Source organism: Microcebus murinus, chromosome 6 (assembly GCF_040939455.1).
Source record: "Microcebus murinus isolate Inina chromosome 6, M.murinus_Inina_mat1.0, whole genome shotgun sequence".
Classification (NCBI taxonomy): Eukaryota; Metazoa; Chordata; class Mammalia; order Primates; family Cheirogaleidae; genus Microcebus; species Microcebus murinus.
In genome coordinates, this window is record NC_134109.1 from 91453531 (window position 1) to 91474688 (window position 21158).

Consider the following 21158-nt stretch of genomic DNA (forward strand, 5'->3'; position numbering starts at 1 on the left):
GTTGAAAGACAGCTTTGCCCTTCTGCATGCTATTTTTTCTAAATACATTTATGAAAATGTATACATGTAAATATTTACACCCCATTTTACTAAGAAAGAAATGAGAAACACTGTTTAAATCCATTTACATACTACAAAGTAATTCGATATAGGATTTAGGCTTAATTTTGTGACCACAATCTAGTAGTCATTGATACTGTTCTTTGAAGAAAGGTTGTTCAGTTTTCAGACCAATAAAAAGAAATCCCTTGGACTGGCATGATGGAGAACTCTGGCCTTAAAGTATGGGCAGAGAATATCTGTGATCAGAGGAACAGCACTGAGCTTCACTCTTTAGAGTTTTTTCTTCTGGTCCAAGAACCAGGTATTATAAAACTGAAATCGAAGAAAAAGGTCCTTCAGTTTACCCAGGCTGCATCCATATAGCAGTTCCTAAACTTGTTAGAAGCAAAAATGAATTGAGGGTAGTGATTTATTTTTGCATTATGAAATTTTCAAACATTCATTTCAACCTCAATTCCTTGACCTGACTCTTAGCATTTTGCAGCTGATGTCCTTTAGTATCATTTACATAACGAAAATCACATTATTCATCCAGGGCACTAAAATTTACTCAGAACCTATGAATGCAAAATATATTCTATTACGTAGAAATGTCTACATACAAAACCTTTTACTTCTGAAAATGGTTTGGTATGCATAAAACATTTGAATCGTTGATTCTGCATAGACCCAGGCAGAAGTAAAAGCAGATTTTTCATAGAAGATGAAGTGAGGTTCGAATAAAAATCCAAGATATTCCTGTTGCTTGTAGATGCTGATGAAATATTAGAAGTGATGACAATGCAAGTGCATTTTGCTGAAACTTGTAGTTAAGTATTTCTGGCCTATTCTAAGGAATCACTGAACAGTTAAAAACCACTTGCTTTTAGAATCTATTCCATTATTTAACTGAAGTGAAATCTAACGGTGGAGTGAAAATCCCAGATGTCAAAGGAGATGAAGCCTGGAAGGTTTTCTTTGATGATGCTTCCCAAGAAATAGTTGATGAATTTGCCATGCGTTATGGGATTGAATCCATTTATCAAGCTATGACGTAAGTATTATAGAACATTTACATGGTCAGAAATCTTTGTTGAAATCTAAAGAAAAAAAAAAAAAACCACATTCATCTCACTTCTAATTCAAATGAAACTTTGATTAAAAAGATGATTACATTTCTCTGTGCATGTTTGATGCTGACTGCTGTCTGACAGCTGAAGTACTAATGATTTGGTGACTCACTACCACCATCTTCCCAATCCTTGTCTTGTTCTCCAAGTGTGGCCCCTTGACAAGCAGTATGAGCAGCACCTGGTAACTTAGAGATGCAAATTATTCAACCCACCCCAGACCTACTGAATAAAAAAAATTCTGAGGCTAGAGCCCAGTGACTTGTGTTTTAACACACCTTCCAGGTGATTCTCATATAAAGTTTGAGAACCAAGGCCTTGTTTGATATCTTAGGAAACTAAACCCCTGATGCCTGGATTTGTATAAGGTTACAAGGCCTTTTAGTGTCAGAGATATGGCTAAAGCCATAATTGGTCTTGCCTCAAATGTTAGACTACGTCCTTCCTTCTTATATTTATATCAGCACTACTAAGTCAGTAAAACAATGATTATTTATTTAGCATGCACAGAACTCAAATATTGTAGCAAATGTGGTACCACAGGATTGTCTTATACGGGCACCTAACCCCTATTGAGGAGTTTCAGTAAGGATTTAGAACTGGGTCATTACTTCTCTATAATTTGCTTTTTGACACTAAGTGCATTTGGTTCAACTATATATCATATATAATGTGTAAACTATTTATATGCATATATTAGAGGCCTTTTCTTTTTTATTAAGGTCATATTTTCATGTGAACTGAAAAAATTCTGGACCAGATGATCAGTCAATTTCAGCCATCTTAATGATGGATGTAGATTGGACCAAAATCAGTATTCCTCTTCAGGGTTTAATGTTCATAGCATTTAATCACTAATTATAATTCTAGAACAGGATAATGTAACAATGAGTGTTTTTAAAATTACTTCTAGAGATATTGTGTGTGCTGTTTCAGTTTATAGAATGTTCTGATGCTAAATAATAAAGATATACAGATTCTTAGATGCAAAACAAAACAAAAAAAACCCTTAGAAATTACCCAATTGAGCCTCCCTCCCAAATTTAGAAATCCTGTTTTTAGATCCCTGAATGACGGTCATCATCCCTCTGCTTGTTCACCTCCAGTAACAGGGAGCTCATTCCTTTCAAGGCAACCTATTTTATAATTGTGCAGCCATAAAGGAGTCTGTCACTTTGATATCTGCTCCATCCCATGCCAAAGGCTGTAACTCAGCAGAACACCTACTATAATATTTGAGCACAATTAAAATGCAACTATGATTAACAGTCTAAGGTAAATGAACTATTCTACCCAAAGAAAGCTAGGTTTAAAAAAATCAAAACAACCTGCTTCTAAAAAAATCCCAGTAAAAGAAAGGATCAAGTTAAGTGTATTCCAATATATCTCTGTGAGATGGTGTTAGATTTCTTCATTTCCATCTTCCTATTTTCTGAAAAGCACATAGTTGTGTTAGTATAGAAAATTGATAAATAAATGAAAATTGAAAAGAGTAGAATTAGCCCTCCTTCATTCTCTCACATTGTATTTTTCTCTTGCCTCTCAACCTAAGTAAACAATGAAAATTATAAAAATACATACAATTTGGATACTTACTTGGTATCAAGTGACCGGCAGGTAAATTGGGTCTTATTTATCAAACTAAGGTTTGACAAAGCCCCTGCTCACACTAGATAATAGTATTAATATAAAATAGAAGTTGGCAATATTTTTTTTTTCTGTAAAAGGCCAGATGGTAAATATTTTGTGGGCCTTGCAGTCTCTGTGATGCTGCTTAGCTCTGTAGTCCTAGTGCAAAGCAGCCATAGATGTTAAGTAAACAAATTGGCATGGCTGTGTTCTGATAAAACTTAATTTTAAAAACCAAACACTATACTGAGTATTTGTCTTGCGGGCCATAGATTGCCAACCACCAGTCTAAGGAGTAAAAAGCAAGGCAGACAGACATAGGAAAGAATGCCTTTCTTGTATGTGTGTAATTCATTTACATATGCACTTTAATGATGACAAAATGTGATAGATTATATCTGTTTGTGGTTATACATTTAATTTTATATTAATATTTTTATTTGTCACATGTTTATTTTAGCATTGATTCCCAGAAGAAAAGAATTAATTTCTATTGTCTGACAATCTGAGAAACCCTGAAAACAAGTTACTACCAACATAGATATAATCTCTTCATTTACTATTTATTGGTATACATTAATTATTGGAAATTAATTGCTCATATACAAAAATACACATGTATTCATTTAATATGAATAGGTTAATATGATTATAACCCATAATTATGTTTAAGAGAGATAATAGAATGGCACAGCTTGGAGGTGCATTTGAATTCTATTCAAGGATTTAAAAATTAATATTTTGAAGACAGCAGTCCTTTTTTCCATTACTGCTTTTTAAAAAGTTCTTGATTCGTGGTAGAAACTCAGTATATTTTTGTAATTGAATGAATCAGAAGCAGAAGTTGTTTATCAGAATTACATTTATTTTCAACTTCTCCTGGCATGTTTGTAGGTGTCAGAGGTTTTCAGTTGCCAAAAGCAAGCAAAGTAGAAATGAAAAGCTTAATTAAGCTGATACAGGTATCTATGTGACCACTTATGTTGCATTTAAGTATTTTAGAGCACACCACATTGATCATTTCTAATAATCTGAGGGAATTTCAGAGTACTGATATTTTTCAGTCAGGGGTTGAAATATAGCTTTCAGAGTTAGTTTTGACCATACTTTCAAAATGATACTTTTGCAGTTGAACTGTATCTTGAGTCCTGATCTATTTTTGACCAATGACTAACTCAACTGGGAAAAAAAAAAACAGTTTATGAATAAATCTATTTTCAAATTTAAACTGGTTGAATAGTGAACAACTCTTTGTTGTTTTGAAAACTTGCTTCAAGGAATAACAATAACAAAAAATAACCAGAAAACCAACCAACCACAAATAAAAAAAACAAAACCTAGAACTAAACATTTTAAGCTTATCTCAGAATTACTTCCTCTTGATTTTTAAAAACACAAAATAGGAGAACTCAGCTTCAAGGAAGAAATGGTATCCTATCTTGTATAGTAAGGATATTTATGAGTTTGGGAAGGGACAAAACTGCTTAATTCTGTAGACTTTCCTAGACATTATTTGATCAGAAACGGAAGTCAAATTGCAGTTTCTTTTGATATTTAAAGACCCTTTAGACTTATTCAAATCCCCAGGTAACTTCATAATCTTCCTTTTTTTATTGGAGATTGCTTAGTTACTTTTAAGTATATCACTAGTTCTTTGAAGATAGATTTGGAGAAGAAATAAATAATGAGAAGTATGCATTAAGTCAGAGAGTCTAATAGTACATTATAAAATTTTTCTCTTGTGTATTTCTCACCATGAAAAGGAGACCGAATCTATTTTTCTGGTAAATAGCCTGAACATTAAGACTGAACTTTCCAGTCCTCCAAGGCAATTCCTGTTTACTGTAAATGCATTCCCCTTTCACCACAAAATAGTCTTTCTGAGGACACAATTTATTAATATTAGCCCTATGTGCTGCATTAAAATGTATCCTTTGTTCTGGAAGCGTTTGTGAGAAAGAAAAGCATTACAATTTTTCCATTTGAACAAGTAATGGATCAAGGATCTGAAGAATTTGTTCCTACGAGGCAAATGAGACCATCGATCTAAAATAAAAGCAGTTTTCTGATTTATGACAGTAAGAATGAAAATCTGTTCCCTTTTTCAAAGGAGTGTACTATTCTGGATATGTTGCCTTGTGGGTTAGGCATGGAACATGTTCCCATTTCCATCATGAGCATTTTGGAAGTTCTTGATGCTTTTCATCTATTTATGCAAGTATATATGTTCCTGACAATGTTCTGACAGATTCCCTGTTCACTGCTGAAAACATCTAGGGAATCTCAAATCAGGCATTAAGGATTAAATCATCCTCCAGAGGGGATTTCTATCGAGCAAATACATTTTAACTGAGTGTTTCATTAGTCATTTATTGTAAAATGTAGCCCAACGTGTTTCACAAAATCTCAGATTCTGTTAGACTATGGTTATGTCTCCCAAATACCAAATGAGAGAAAAGCATTAGGTCAATATTTTTTTTTTACCTCAATGTGCTTAACAAACAACCTGTACTTTGCCACAGGCTGACTTAATTTAATCCATATTTAAACCAGAACCATTTGGATACAGTTTACTTTAAAGGCACCAGTCTATTTTAGCTGCTTGAACATGAGCCTGCTTTCCAAGCAGAGAGCTGCTTAATTGAATCATTCATTCATTTCAGAAACATTTACTGAGTGCCTATCATATTCCAGAATCTTTCTGTTCTAACTTTCTGTTTAGGCACGGAGGATACAACAGCAACAAGAAGTGAAGGCCTAGTTTCTCATGAGGCCCACATTCTAGAAGATTAAATTAATTTATTCAATAGACATTTTCAGAGTGTCTCAATGTGATGACTTATATATGATGTCTTAGTGTGTTCAGCTGGTATACTCTCATTTGTCTATTTTTGCTTTTGTCACCTGTGCTTTTTGGGTCATAGCTAATAAATCATTGTGCAAATCAATGTCATGGAGTTTTCTACCTGTTCTAGTAGTTTCATAGTTTGGTATGTTACATTTAAATTTTTAATCCATTTTGAGTTGATTTTTTATATAGTATGAGATAAGGGTCAAATTTTATTATTCTGTAATGTGCCTATGTAGTTTTCTCAACATCATTTATTAAAGAGACCATCCTTTCCCCATTGTGTGTTGTCAAAAATCATTGATGCTTGTTAACAGTTGTTAGGCTGTAAATTCATGGATTTGTTTCTGGGCGCGCTATTCTGTTCCATTAGTCTATGTGTCTGTTTTTATGCCAGTACCATGTTTCATTATTCACAATAAGCATCATCTTTTGGAGTTTGTTACTCTAACTTTTCCCATGGAACTGAAATTCCATTTGTTAAATTGTTTTGACATTGACCTCACTTACTTGCAAAAGTGAAGTGAAGTACTTTTAACATTATTAGTCCATTGTTTTAAATCATTTCTTTGGGGAAGAATGTTAAACATTTCCAGAGATTGCAATAGCACTTTTTGACCTATTTCTTTTTGAAGAGGTACTTTTCGTTTTTTGAAGAAGTGGTTTGCAGCGGAGATATAGTCAGTCATTTTTAATTGCTGATTGTACTTTCCACCCTGAGAATAATTTAAGTAGCATTGGAACTGTAGCCTTTAAAGGGAAATGATTTTCAACAGAGATGGTTAGAAGAAAGAATAAGTTTGCCTTGGCTGTAACCACACATAAAGAGAGAACACACACAAACTCAGAGGCAGACGTTTTGCCATATTGAACTCTGTGCAGAAGCCCATTAGCTGAAAGCTCTGCACAGAGCAAAGATTGCTTCAGGTTGCCTCCCCTGTCCCGTGCTCTTGTTAACCTTCCTAAGTCCAGGCTCCAGTAGAATCAAATGCTCGGATGTAGAAAGGGGTAGAAAGAAGGGATGTATATGGCTGGGCAAAACCAGCATGTTATTTCTAGTCATAAATGTATACTATGTTAGAACTTGTAAGGATTGGATCTTCTAACAGTCCTTTAATTTTGCATATGGAAAAACTGATTCTAAAAGTGATGATGTTACTTTTCTAAGGCCACAAAAGCAAGCCAGGGTTAGAATGAAGCACCGTTAGGAAATAGTACTTTTAACTCTACATTGCCCACCCATACTCTCTTTATACCTCCACATGCCAAAAAAAAAAAAAAGCAAAACATTTCACTGACCATTTCTTCAAGATTTCCAAGAAATGCATCTACTAACCCTCAACACTTTTTTAAAAATTTTTCTTCCTTTAATCATTTAAGAAATGTGTACATTGCTGCACACTACTAACTTTATCTTATCAATTATCTAATCATTTACATTATAGGGTTACGAGTTAACATAAAAAGGCAAGTTCAGTGTAGACTATTGTTTTGGTACCAAGAAGTACCTTCTTTAACTTACCATGTTTTTAGTCACAGTTTTTAGAAAAGGACAGGTATTTTGACCAACCTGGGCAAAGATTATACTCATTGGAGTGAACTGAACATTCTTTTGCCATTTCATTCTTTTAAAGTCAATATCAAATGATTAAACTTTTAATCTTGGTATTCCAAGTTTTGTTTAAATTCCAAATCACTAGCTAGTTCTAAGAAGAACATTTCAGTAAGTTTCTAGAGTTGGCAACTACTTCCTAGGTATTATGTCTTTAATCTTTAGGTATATTGAAACATGTTTAACTTAAATCTGACCAAATTAAGAGGGTCATATTTATGATTTTAATGTACTTACCTTTTTCTTTTCATCAAACAACAAAAGTTTTGCTGATTGATGATCTGACAAGGAAAGCACCATGGTAATGCTAATTTAATATTTAAACTGATATAAAAATACAATGGGAAGAAAAGTAGCATTAAGTGAAATTTTGAAATTTTCTCATTAACCTCTGCTGATTTTTAACATCTTCACCATTCTCATATTTTGTTTCAGGAAGTTATGCACCAAAATCGTTCCATTAATATTTGTAAAATTCCTGATATATTTTATTTAAAGCAATCAAACTGATATCTATTTAATAGTAATTTTATTGTATTAGGGGGCATATACTTCTTAACCATAAATTACAAAAGTCTGTGATAAATTCGGAAAGAAAAAAATCATGTTGTGAGCATTTGTTTGGCTTCATCCACAAAAATCTTATTTAATGATATTTTAAAGAATCATTATATATTAGACAGGTTTACATTATATACTTTCAAGGTTATGCAGTTTTTTTAAAAGGAAAATACATATAAAGAAATTTCAGTTAAACAAGAATTTTAAAAAGTTGAATTATCTCATCAGTGTTTAAAGTTATTAAAAAGAGACTGTTAAAATCAAACAAAGGGCAAAATGTGAATTAGAAAAATTTAATTTATAGTTCCTATATTTTTCTGATTAGAGTAATAAAACATGCTAATAGTACATTTAAAAAAATACAGTCTACATTTTTTAAATGACAAAGTTCGATAGCTCTAACCAGAGACCATTTAAGTTAGTGTATTTCCTGTCAGGTTTGAGGTTGTTTTGTTTTCATATGTAGGCACCTACACATAAATATATGTGTGTGATGTGCACAAATGTGTGTGTATATGTGTGTTGAGATATACAAAGGCATTCGTATCCTTCTTGTTTGGACAACTTGGAGTGTTCGCTTAAATCCATATTTGCTGACCACCTGCATGTTGTCAGCAACCACCTGCAGACTTTAAACTGAAAAGCAAGTCCCTAAAAATTTTTCACATTTTGCCTTGTCTTTATTCAAATGGAACTCTCTTTTAGACTGGGGAAAAATATTCGCCTGATCCTACTGGTGGGTTATCTAAGCCTATGATTTTTTCCTAAACAGTGTAAACAATAAATTTTATGTTGCTAAAAGCAGAACATAAAAAATTCTATATAATCCCCAGGGTAGACTGTTCCCATTGCTTTTCCAGCCCTTCCTCCTAAGTAGCTACACATCCCATTGTCCATTCTCTATTGCACAGGCAGTATTACAGCCTTGGGAATTGCATGCGCTTTAATGGGTATAGAGTGAGAAGGTGTGGGGAAACGAAAAACAGCTTCACCGGCTTGGGAGGCCATTACCATGAAATAGGTACTGATTGATTAGCCTTGCTGGGCAGCAGCCTAGGCCCCACATATCCAATATAGGGGCTGATGGTTGATGACTCCTAGAACCATCCTCCTATTTCCCTCTGGTCCAGTTAATGTTTTAGTAGTTTAGACTCTAGTCAGTCACTGAATATTTCCCAATCTATTCAGTTGCCCTAAATTTAGGAAAAGTTCCTCTGAGATACTGGGAAATGTTTGATTGGTATCCCTAATGTCCAGTGCTATTGTGATTTTTCATCGTTTTTGGTTTTCATGGAAGTTTCCATGGGAATCTTAGAGGGGTGAATCATATGCAGCTAGCCACCATCCATCACACTCCAGAGATCACCTCAGTTAAATTTTAATCAGAAAGGAAAATATTTCTGTCAGTTCTCTAAGATGAATATTTGCCTAATGCTCTGGAAAAAAATCTCAACTACTGCTCTTAGCATACCAATTATAAGTGGAATACTATTAGCCTTCAAAGTAGCTGTTGTCATTACAGCATTAACTGCTGTGTACTTCAGCCAAATTTTCACAAGGTAACTGTCAGAGTCAAGGTAACCAAGCACATTTCCTGTACTCTCTAACTCTACATAAATACCTTTAGTTCATATTCCTTTTCATTAAGAAATGTTCATTGATCAATTCCTATGAACAAGAAAACACTATGCTAAATATGGGCCAGATAAGAGCATAACAAAGCATGAGCCAAACACTTTCTAGAAGTAGCAGATATGTACACAAGTAATACACAACATTGGAGAGGGAGCCTATCCAAGGGAAATAAAATCATTATATCAAAGACTTATCTGCACTCCCACATTCATTGCAGCACTATTCACAATAGCCAAGATGCAGAGTTAACCTACGTGTCCATCAATGGATGAACAGATAAAGAAAATATGGAATATATACACGATGGAATACGATTCAGCCTTAAAAACAAAGGAAATTCTGCCATTTATGACACTATGGTTGAACTTGGAAGATATGTTAAGTGAAATAAGCCATACACAGAAAGACAAATACCAAATAATCTCAATTATATGTAGAATATAAAAAAAGTGGAATGGTGGTTACCAGGGGCTGCGGGGGAAGGGAGAGGGTTGGAGAGATAGTGGTCAAAGGAGGCAAAATTTCGATTAGATAAGAGAAATAAGTTTAAGAAATCTATTGTGCAACATGGTAATTATAGTTAATAATAATATATTGTATTCTTGACATTAGCTGAGTGGACTTCGTGTGTTCTCATCACGAAAATGACAAGTATATGAAGTAATGCATAGCTTATCAATTCCACAATGTATACATATTTCAAAACGACATGCACAATAGATATATGCAATTTTTTTGTAAATTAAAAAATAAATAATTAAAAAATATATATTTAAAAGAGAGAGCAGGAAAAATTAAGAGAGGATATACCCTTAATTAGTTAAAAGAGATATGTCTGAATTTATATTGCCTGAATTCCAATCTTTGGGAGTCTTACTTGCTCTGTGACCTTAGGTGAAAAACATTAGAAAAGCTAAGAAAATATTTAATGACAGCAAATACTCTCAAGTGGGAGTCAGACTTCTGAAATATTGACGAAACAACACAAAAGAAAACAGAACAACCAACTATTTGGAGACAAAACTGAAATGTCTAAGATTACCTAGTTCACATTGTGTTTTCATGTTGTTTGTGATGGGAACGGCAACTTCCCCACGCGTTTTCCTATTTTCAGAGGTAATCATGTGTCTTCAGTTATAACATGGTCAAAATCAGGTTTACATTTGTTTTGCTAGGAATTTGGGGTGCTAAAGAAATATTCAAGGTTTTTTTTTATGTTTTGGAGATCAGAAGCAAAGAGTAATTCTGTGATTTCTGGATTATCTCAAGGTAAAGTATTTTTACCTTGTAAAAAGTATTTTTTAATCTTTCTGACGGTCCTATGGGAAGTGATCAGTCATATTGGAGACTGAGCGCAAGTGTCAATTTTTGTTTCTATGCCTCCTATGTTGCTTTTCTGCTTCCAATACCTACTCATTTCAATCCATCTTTATACCACTTCAGAGTCATCTCTTCAAATTCATCTGAGAATGCTAGTTCCCCCAGCAAAAATCTCAGGTGACTCAATATAGTCCACATTAGAAAGTTAGAACTCCTTAGCTGCATACTGTACCAATCAAAATCTGGCTCTGACCTACTTTAACTTGGTCATGCCCTGGCCACTTTCCATCTTATTTCCTCTTAGTGCAAATTCCTGTCATTCTACTAACATTGATCTTGCTAAGATCACAGGGATGTTTATTTGTCAAGTCCAATAGCTTCTTTTCTGTCCTTATTTTATAAGACTCATACTGCACTTAACAGTTATCAATCATCCTCATGATTTCCCCTGATTCTACTTTCCTGGCTTTCCTTTTCCCTATCTGGTTGTTTTTTTTTTTTTTTATTTGCTCTCAGCCATAGAATTTACTTTTTCTTCCTCTTCCACCAGTTCCTTTTATATTGGTGTTTCCCAGGTTCTGTTCTCTAACACTTCTCATCAGCCTGGACTGTCTTATCCTTTCTCATGACTTCTCGTGGTTCATGCTGATGATCCCCAAAACCAATAAAATTCTTAATATGGAAACTTTATAAACACCTTAAGCTCAGACTTGACATCATCCCCTGCTTCAAATTCTTTTTTTTTTTTTTTTTTTTTTTAGTTCCCAGTTCCCTTGGCAAAAGCACCATTCATCCAGCCACCCAAACTAGACCCTTGGAAATTTAACCTTTTCTCTTCCCTATCCCTTATTCCTTGTCAAGTACAAGTCCTGACCGTTTATATAGTTCTCAAATCCATTCTCTCCTCCCCATTTCCACACTACCGCCCTAGTTCACTTATCATCTCTCCCCTTCTTAGCCTCACAAGCTCCTCCCACCCAAATTAGTGTATTTTAAATACAGATCTGTTGATTTTCACTTCCTACTCCATGTAGAAAAGTTAGAATTCCTTGTATATATATATTTTTTTTTACTTATGTTTACACTGTAAGATTTTGACTTTTGTTTGAAAAATCTTTTGACCTATAGAATAGGTCTAACTTACCTAACATATTGCACAAGATTCTCTAACACCCCCCAGCCTTATCTCAGGCCATACCAGTTCTGGAATATTTGCCTGCAAATCTGGGCTCTACCAGCCTAAAATTGTTAGAGTCCACTGTACACAATATTTTTATTGTATCTTGATTTGTACTTTGCTAATCCTCTGCACCACATTCTTTATCTAGCAGTGATACTGAGCCCTATGCTTGGCTTGGCTGTGATCCTAGCCATTCTTTGCCTCTTAGTCTAGCCTCGTCTCCAGACGTCTTCCCTGGCCCTTCTCTACAAGTCTGTGATATACACCCTCTAACCCAGTGTCCTTGCAGCACTCTGCTGTGCCTTTTTCATGACTTTCTCATAATTGCATTCAATTTCTTGTGGGGCTGATTCCCCCACTAGTCTATAAGTAGATCACTACTGTATGCCCAAAGCTTATACAGAATCTGCCATTCATACTTGTTCAGTAATGTTTGCTGAGCCAACTTCTAGGAAGACTAAACTCTTCATCTGTCACAATCATTGTCTCAATCTTGTCCTCTAGGCCTTGGCTCAGACATTTCCCTCTGATTTCTTCTCTCTTCACCACTAGTGAACTGAACTCGGCCTTTGGAGCTTTGCCCTGCACCTCCAGGCCTCACTCTTCTACCCTACGACCCACTTAAGCCTTTTTAGCTGACTCCATAATAGCACTTTCTGCAGTATGACAAAATTAAGATTTAATGCACGTGCCTCTCAATTACGAGTATGCATGTTTTACAACATGACCATGTTTTCATCAACTCCAGATCCCTACCCCTAAGAAAGGTGCCAGGAATAAAGTACCTATGTAGTCAATAAAGGGAGAGGACTCTGACCAGATGGCTTAATGAAAAAAATAAAACTGATTAAAGATTAAACAGAAAATCCTAGAATCAATTTTAATATTAACTCTAACTCACTTTGATAAAAGAAAGTATTACAATTACTATGTGGCTATCAATTCAAATTATTTTAAAGAGAAAGTCTATAGTAACAGATGTTTGACCTCACTGATCTTCTAAATTTCCTATGAATAATAAATATTTGCATTCATGATAAGTGCATAGCAAAGATTGTATTAATTCAGATAACTCAAAGTTGCATTTATTTACATGGCTTTTCTTATATATACATTTTCATATAAACCTACAAATTATTTGTTAAACTTTTCATTTTGGTTGTGAAACTTTGCTGTGGGTTCCCAAAGCCACAATTTCTTAGGGCATTTTCATCATCAAGATATTGGCTAAACCAACTCAGAACATAAAATAAGCAAATCTTGATTTTTTTTATATTCCAGTCATCCCATATGCCACTCTTGTTTCCCTCAGATGGCTTATAAATAGTGAGCATAGAGTTCAATAATTATGTCTTTTTCTTTTTTAATGTATGTTTATTTTTTTAACTTATTATTTTTTTTATTGATTTCTGGGGTATATGTGCAGATTTGCTACATGGTTATATTGCATATATATGTGAAGTCTGGGCTTTTTGTGTAACCCTCAACAGTTAGTGTACATAATTTCACAACCTATACCACTCTCCCACCCCATGCCCTGCCCTTCTGAGTCTCCAATGTCTATTTATTTCACTCTGTGTGTCTATAGGTAATTATTATGTAACTCCTACTTATAAGTGAGAACATGCAGTGTTTTCTTATTTCCGTTTCTGAGTTAATCTCAATTAAGATAATGGCCTCTAACTAATTTTTTGAGGAAATTTTATCCTGTTTTCTATAAGGACTGTACTAATTTATTATACATTACTACCAACAGTGAGAATGGTTCCCTTTTCTCTACCTCCTCACAAACATTTGTTATCTTTTGTCTTTTTGATAATAGCCATTCTAGCAGGAGTACAGTGATATTTAATTGTGGTTCTAATTTGCATTTCCCTGATGACAAGTGATGTTGAGCATTTTTTATTTGGCCATTTGTATATCTTCTTATGAAATATATATATATTTAGATTTTTTTGGTCCATTTTTTAATCTGGTTATTTGTTTTCTTGTTGTTGAGTTTTTTTCAGTTTCTTATATATTTTGGATATTAACCCCTTTTCAGATGTACGGCTTGCAAATATTTTCTCTCATTCTGTAGGTTGTCTCTTTACTCCATTAATTGTTTTCTTTGTTGTGCAGACACTTTTTAGTTTGAAGCAATTGCGTTTGTCTATTTTTGGTTTTGTTGCCTGTACCTTTAAGGTTGTATTTAAAAAATTGTCATTTTCAACATAAATCTTTCCAGTTCACTTATGAAAATCACACTATGAATGCCTTATGTAGGTTATTACCATTTTCTCTATTATTTATGCTTGAAGTAACTGCTAAGCTATTGCTGCTATCTTAATCAGGCACCAGTCACAGGGTAGCAACTAAAAGAAGTAAAGCCTGAGTAACACGGCTACAGTATGAGGACTCTAATCCCTTTTTAAAACCAAGAATAAGATTATTCAGTCTGGTGACTGCCAGTATCCCTTTAAATTGACAATGCAGGCTCAAGGTAATAAAACACTAGTCTTTGAGTTTCTTAACAGTTTATTTTGACAATTGTTTATGATGATTCTCTTTTCCCCTTCAGAATGTATATTTTCTGTTTGCTATCTCCCACACCACTGTATTTAGGTACTGCATGTTCCATAACTTTAACCTGTGATTTGAGCCTAATAAATCTAATTACTTGTGAATTGTTGAAAAAAGATGGTATAGCATATCTCCAGGTTTTTGTAAATTTCTATTTTAATACCTTTATATTCATTTGTGAGATTCTTAATAGATATGAATTAATTATAATCAATTTGGCATATAATAAATTCAAAACTTATACTGTTTATCTTGAAATCAGCATTGATAATCTAATTCCAGGGTTAAATTACACAAATCGCGGAACTCTCGTGGCATAAATTTTTATTCATGATTTTCAAAGATGTATATATAAAAATTTAACCTACTGTTGTTGGCCAATATGACAAGCTAGGTGGAAAGCTAGCCTGGTTGAGATCTAAGACAAGTCACAAATATCAGGACCACCATCTATTTATTTGGGGGTTACCACTCAGGCCTTTATGTATGTGTATTCCATGTTTGTGTTCAGTAATACAAAATTCAGAAATGGCTAGGTGGAGGATAAATTACTAAGATATGAGAGCAAAATAGGATCAGATTATAGACTGAAAATTGCTTTCCTCCATGCATATTTTATCTTTCACTTTTATCATAAGCCGTGCTTTCAATTTTCAAGTCTTTTGTTAAAGTTCAAATGAAATAGGTTTCCTTGTGAGAAATAACAGAATCGAACACTTGATACTTCCGATGGCTCTAAATGATACTGTTATTCAAGGTTTAAAAGAAATGGTCTTTAAGCATGAAGCTGGTATAATTCAATCTGTCCTCACTATTCATCTGTTTCCCTAATTAAATCCTGTCTTTAACAAAGTGCTTAGAAAACAGAATTTCTTGTTGAAAGTATTCCTTCCTGAAAACAACAACAACAAAACTCACAAACTGGACTCAAGTCAGATGTTACTTGACTTGTTCAATCAAATGTGTAATGAGAAGAGGCCCTCTTGCTACTACATTAATGCGAGAAGAATACAAACGCCAAAGGAAATTTTGGCTGGAATATGGCATTTCAGGAACTAAAATAAGTTGAGTCAGGGTCTTGGGGAGAGAGAGAGAGACTCTTGTGATTTCTGACAGTACTAAATTCCACTGGAAATTTCACTTTAGCTGTGTACACACACAACACTCACACCGTTGAAAGAAGTTATACATGTTCTTGTGGCAAATTACATTCTAATTAATCCAATTCACATTTATGAATGAAAATTTTCAAAAAGCTGAAATTGTTTTCTCTTTCAGTTAGGGACTGTGGGAGTTTTCTCTCCTTTTCATAGATGTGGTTGAAGAATTACTTAATTGCTGATGTTAAAAAGCTATGCTGTTATGTGAATTATTTCTGTTTTAAAAGCACTTTGTGATTTTTGTGTTGCAGGCACTTTTCATGTCTGTCTTCTAAATACATGTGCCCTGGTGTTCCTGCTGTCATGAGCACCTTGCTGGCTAATATAAACGCTTTCTATGCGCACACAACAGTTTCTACAAACGTTCAGGTGTCCGCCTCAGATCGATTTGCCGCTACGAACTTTGGTGTAAGTATAATTTTGTAAACTTTAAAATTCCTAATAGCTTATGGGAGTTACATTTCAAGGGCCTTTGGACTTAAGATAATCTTGTCATCTTATTGCAGAAGGTACATTTTAGGGTATATCTCATAGTGTAATGGGCCGCATCTCAAAATTTATTTGAAATGTTTCCAGTGAAATGGTGGATAGTCAATAGGAATCTTCATTAGATTGAATCTCCATTTCTGGAATGACCTTTTCCAGTGGGGAAAAACACACAGCTTCTAAGAGAATGCTGGGATTCACCATTTCAGATGTACCATTTTTTAGATAGTTTCCTGGTCGCTAGGAGCTTGGCTGTCTTCTCTGGCGCCTATTGGGCTCCATTTGCACTTCCTGTTGGTTCCCAGTGGTACTGATAGATAACAGCACATCCTCTAAGTAAAAAAATAGCAGGTGTATAAAGAGCCTAAAAGAACAATCTTTACATAATTAGGCTGCCCATCTGAGGTCTTCAAAGGCATCAAGAACACAGTGAAAAGTAGAAATGTAAGGATTCTAAAGAGTCAGAAATTTGTCTGCTGCACCCATCACATTACTCATTCTCTACAAGTATAATGAAATTGAAATTGGCAAGACTGGAAGTAGGATTAAAAGTAATCTCAATGAAGTGGTGAGAGTCAAAACTAACATAGAATTAGTGCAGATGGAGAAGAAAGGACACATTCAGAGTCTTTCAGGGCATAAAATCAACAGTGCTTGATGTCTTGGGGACATGAACAGTGAGGGAAGGAGAACAGTAACTGAAAAGATTACCAGGATTTTGGCCCAGGCAGCTGAGTAGGAAGTAGTGCTGTTCTATAACTCCGTAAGACAAATATTTTTATTCCCCCCCCCCCTTTTTCTCAGGGAGGAAACTAAGATCTATTGTAGGACAGTGATCTCTTTTTTTCTACTGCACTTCCAATTTAGTTCACTGAGTAGGTGTTTGTTATTGAGTATGTTGTTAGAAATCAAATTTGGGGGTATGTGACATAGAATAGAAACAACTGAGGCAAGTAGATTAAGGGTGAAAACCCAGTATGGAAAAAAAAAAATTTGTGCTGCTGTGTTTACTTTTTCTCTTTTACTCTTTCCTTCTAAAAGAGAGAATACGTGCATGGTATGTGAGGCAAGTTTGAATGAATCAAAGGAAAAAATAATTGCTTTGTAATGACAAATCCAATGAAATACCATTAAAAGAGAACACTCTTTGGGGTGGGAGTAACAGAGGCTAAGTTTTTATTCAAATTTAGGAAGTCAGTTCAGTCATCCAAACTTCACTTTCTCAATCTGCTCAATTCAGATGATAATTTGTATTCTAACATTTTTTTTAATTTGAAATGAATGAGATAAAAGGTAGAATGAGATAAAAGGTGGTAAGCCAATTTGTAAAAGTTAAAAATGCTGTCCTTCTATAAGGTATGAGGATTTTTGTGTCTCCTGTATTACTTAGAGCAGGCATCCTCAAACTATGGTCCGAGGGCCACATGCCACCCGCCTAGGACATTTATCCGGCCCACAGGGTGTTTTTGCCTCCGCTGCCTGTCCTGCTTAGCAGCCAACTTGTCCCGGGCCCACACTGCGCATGTGTGGAATGTGCGCCGAGCTCTCCAACGGTCCTCCAACGGTCTGAGGGACAGTGAACTGGCCCCCTGTTTAGAAAGTTTAAGGACCCCTGACCTAGAGTATAACCAATACACTATTAGCTGCTTCTGTTAGATTGACTTTTGCCTGAGCTGAGACCGAAAAAACATTCTTCTAGCTACCTCAGCAAATACTATTATGACCAAATACCAGATCATAGAACAGTTTTGTTATAAAAACCTCATCTTGGTAATAGCAGTCATTGTCTTGGGATTTACTTGTAACATAAAGAATTCTGTGTTATGAAATTGTTTTGTTTCTAATAGTCTGTGTGTGTACATTGTGGAGAATAAGCCAACCTTATACAACTTCTGAGAAAGAAGATATGTTTATATGATTAATATCCACGCTAAAATTACCTGGAGGAAAATTAGATAGCGTGCTCCTTTACTTTATGCTGAACCAAAGAAGAGAAAGCAGATTGATTTCAGTACATTTCAGTGTTTCACTGGCCACATGGTTATAACAAATTGCATTTTATAAATTATATAATTTAATATAGAATGGAGAGAAAAGGAATATTTCTTTAAACTACATTGGTTATTTGGTATGTCAATTTGACTATACTTTTCTATAACTGTTGAAAATAAGGCTATTTGCTAAGTTAAACATATCTAACATTGTAATGTTTGGTGCCCCAAATTTTTATTCACCTGACTATATCACTTGGGACCTAGTGACAATTACGTGGTACTTTCTTTATCCTTCTCAAAGGTGTGTTACCCAGATGTTTTGAGTCTCCAAAATATAAACCAGTGGAAAAAGATGTCTTACCTGTGAGAATTGTAAAACAGACAAATCTTTAAGAAAATAAAACCGTAACTCCTCTTACAAATGCAGACCTTTTAATGTAAAAATGTCATTTGAAATTAAGGTGTGAATGCAAAATGCTCAAGAATAAGGTGAAAAGGACAGAAGCCTTGGCTATAGAGAATGGTCGTAAGCAAAGTTAGCGGAGGAAAATGGTTAGAGAAGTTGGCTTAAAATGATAATAAAAATGTGATATTATAAAAGGCAAGAGAAACAAGTTTGGGGAGGAGAAGTGTATATCATTGTCAATTATAGAAAATTCAAGTAAGATGAGGAAAAAATGAGCCCATCGGATTTGGCAAGTAGATGGGCGTTAGTTATAGAAGAATTGAAGTTGGAGGCTGATTTCATGGGATTGTTCAGTGAATGCCATAGATGGAAAGTTGTACAAATTGGGGTTCATTTAGTCACTAAATTATAATAATCATTAAAAATGAGTTTTTGTAGAGGAACTTATATGATTGAACAATGACTATGATATAATGATAAATGAAAGAGAGTACTACAAAACTCTACATACAATCTAATTCCAATATTGAACATGCATGTGTACATGTACACAAATTTAGCAATAAGACTAGATGGAAATGAAATTTGCTAAAATGCTGCTGCTACAGCCACCTGGTAAGATTGCAGCTGATATTTTGTTGATTTTTTTTATATTCATCTTTATACTAAAGTTTAAACATTTTATCTATTAAATTTGTATTAATTTTATAATAAAAATCTGAAAAAAGAAAGTGGGTGAGGAAAGACTATTCTTTCAGGGAACTTGAATGAGAAGGAAAAACGAGATCGGGTAGGAGTGAGATTTTTGCCATGTACAAAGATTATATTTTTACTCTATTGTTGAGTAGGGATATTTATACTTAATAAGTTAAATTTAAAAATATTTATAGTATTAGGAAAGGAGGTAGTTGCAAGAGTGTGTTTGCAGATTTATCAGTTGGGAGAATAAGTGTTCCAGCAATATCCCAGAGGAGGAAGAAAGAAGTACAGCAAGAGGAAATAAAAAGAGATCTTTAGAATGAGAAAGGACAGGTTCTGTTCAGAAATTTGAGGAAATAGCATAAGAGTCCTATGGTGGAGAGAGAGAAAGAAAGAGGAAGTGGGGGAGAGAGCGGGAGACAGAGAGAGAAGGTTTTGTGGTAAGAACTTTTCATTTCAGTTAACATTTCAAAGGGGAAGTCTCAGGTCCAAGATGTAGCTCTAGGAGTCGATTGTTGAAAATTAATTGTAATACATTGGTATGCTACAGCTGGCTTGTACCTGCTTATGAGAACTGGCTGCTAAATTTTCAGGAATATTGCAAGGTGGTTGCTAAACACAGCCATCCTTGAAATTGCAAATGTTGAAAGTATTTACATCATGGAAATTGGTAAATGCTAAAAATCAAGGGTTTTTGTGTTCAGAGAGCCATTTTACCAGTATATTATTGAGTGTAAATGTTGTTTGGAGTCAAGATCTAAGAACTTTATTGGATAAAATATCTCTATGTATGTTCAAGACACTCATGGGTAGATCACGTTGGAAAGGAAGAAAATTCCATGAGGTGGGAGTCGGTATTTTAATTTTGAAGATGTCTTTAGGAAATTTATTTGGTAAGTTATCTTAAGACACAAATATCAAATGAATTACTAGTAAAATGGCTGTTTTCTAGCTCTGTTTTTTCCCCCCAAGCATATATGCTCCTTTTGACATAGCCAGTATTGGGCAAAACAAAATATGCTAATACACATTTTTTACCCTTACTTATGTTCTTTTATTTGTCCACTAGTTCATTCAATACATATTTATGTGATTTTTCATGTAAGCTACTACAGCAGATAATGGAAGGACTGAAAATAAATGTTGACCGTTACTCTCTGAAGCTTATATTCTACTGAAATAAGCACATAAACATGTGTAAAAAAAAACCAAAAACATAAATCACTTTCAAAATGTGGAAAGTTCCAAAGGAGTTTATTCTTATAAATGCTTTGAGGTGGAGGAGGAGCAAATGGTTGATTCTCTTCAGGGACTCATGGAAGCTTGACAAAGCAATAGTACTCTTAGGGAAGAATATTTTCAAAGTCCAGAAGAAGTAGAAAAATTATGATAAGCCTAGGAAGATATTTGAATAAAAAAAATAAGAAGTAACAATGCAAAATAAGTTCAAAAATGTATGTGTAAAGTAGTCTACCTGCTGAGTAGGGCAGATAGAATAAAAGATGGAAGTATAAGAGGAGACTGGATTATTGGGTTGATATTAGACTGTTGAAGGTCTTTAATGCTAAGATGTTTGAGCTTCATTCTTAAGGCTTAGGGTACAATCTGATACAATTTCTGCTTTAGAAAGATCACTGTGTAGAGGAAATGTTGCAAAGGGGAGAGAGAGAAGGTGTGTAAGACAGGATTCAGTTGCAGTAATACAAGCCCTCCTAGTGACTTTAAGTAGAGAGGGATTTAATATAGGGAATTACTTGTTGTATAATCTTGTCTGAAGGACTGGAGGAGGCACCCTGCATAATAATTCTCAAAATAGCACAGTGAAACTGATTTTCAAGAGAAACTATAAGCTTTCTTGCAATCAAGAGGGTAGAAAACTAGGAGGCTGCCTCTG

At 34.4% G+C, this 21158-nt stretch overlaps 1 protein-coding gene across 1 annotated transcript in view; it reads left to right on the forward strand.

Annotated features, from left to right (window-relative positions):
- UNC13C (unc-13 homolog C) overlaps positions 1–21158 on the forward strand; it is a 493476-nt gene that overhangs the window by 226442 nt on the left and 245876 nt on the right. Inside the window, exons 12-13 of the mRNA XM_076004387.1 lie at positions 933–1096; positions 15931–16087. Coding sequence (XP_075860502.1) covers positions 933–1096; positions 15931–16087 — 321 coding nt within the window. The remainder of the gene's footprint in view (positions 1–932; positions 1097–15930; positions 16088–21158) is intronic.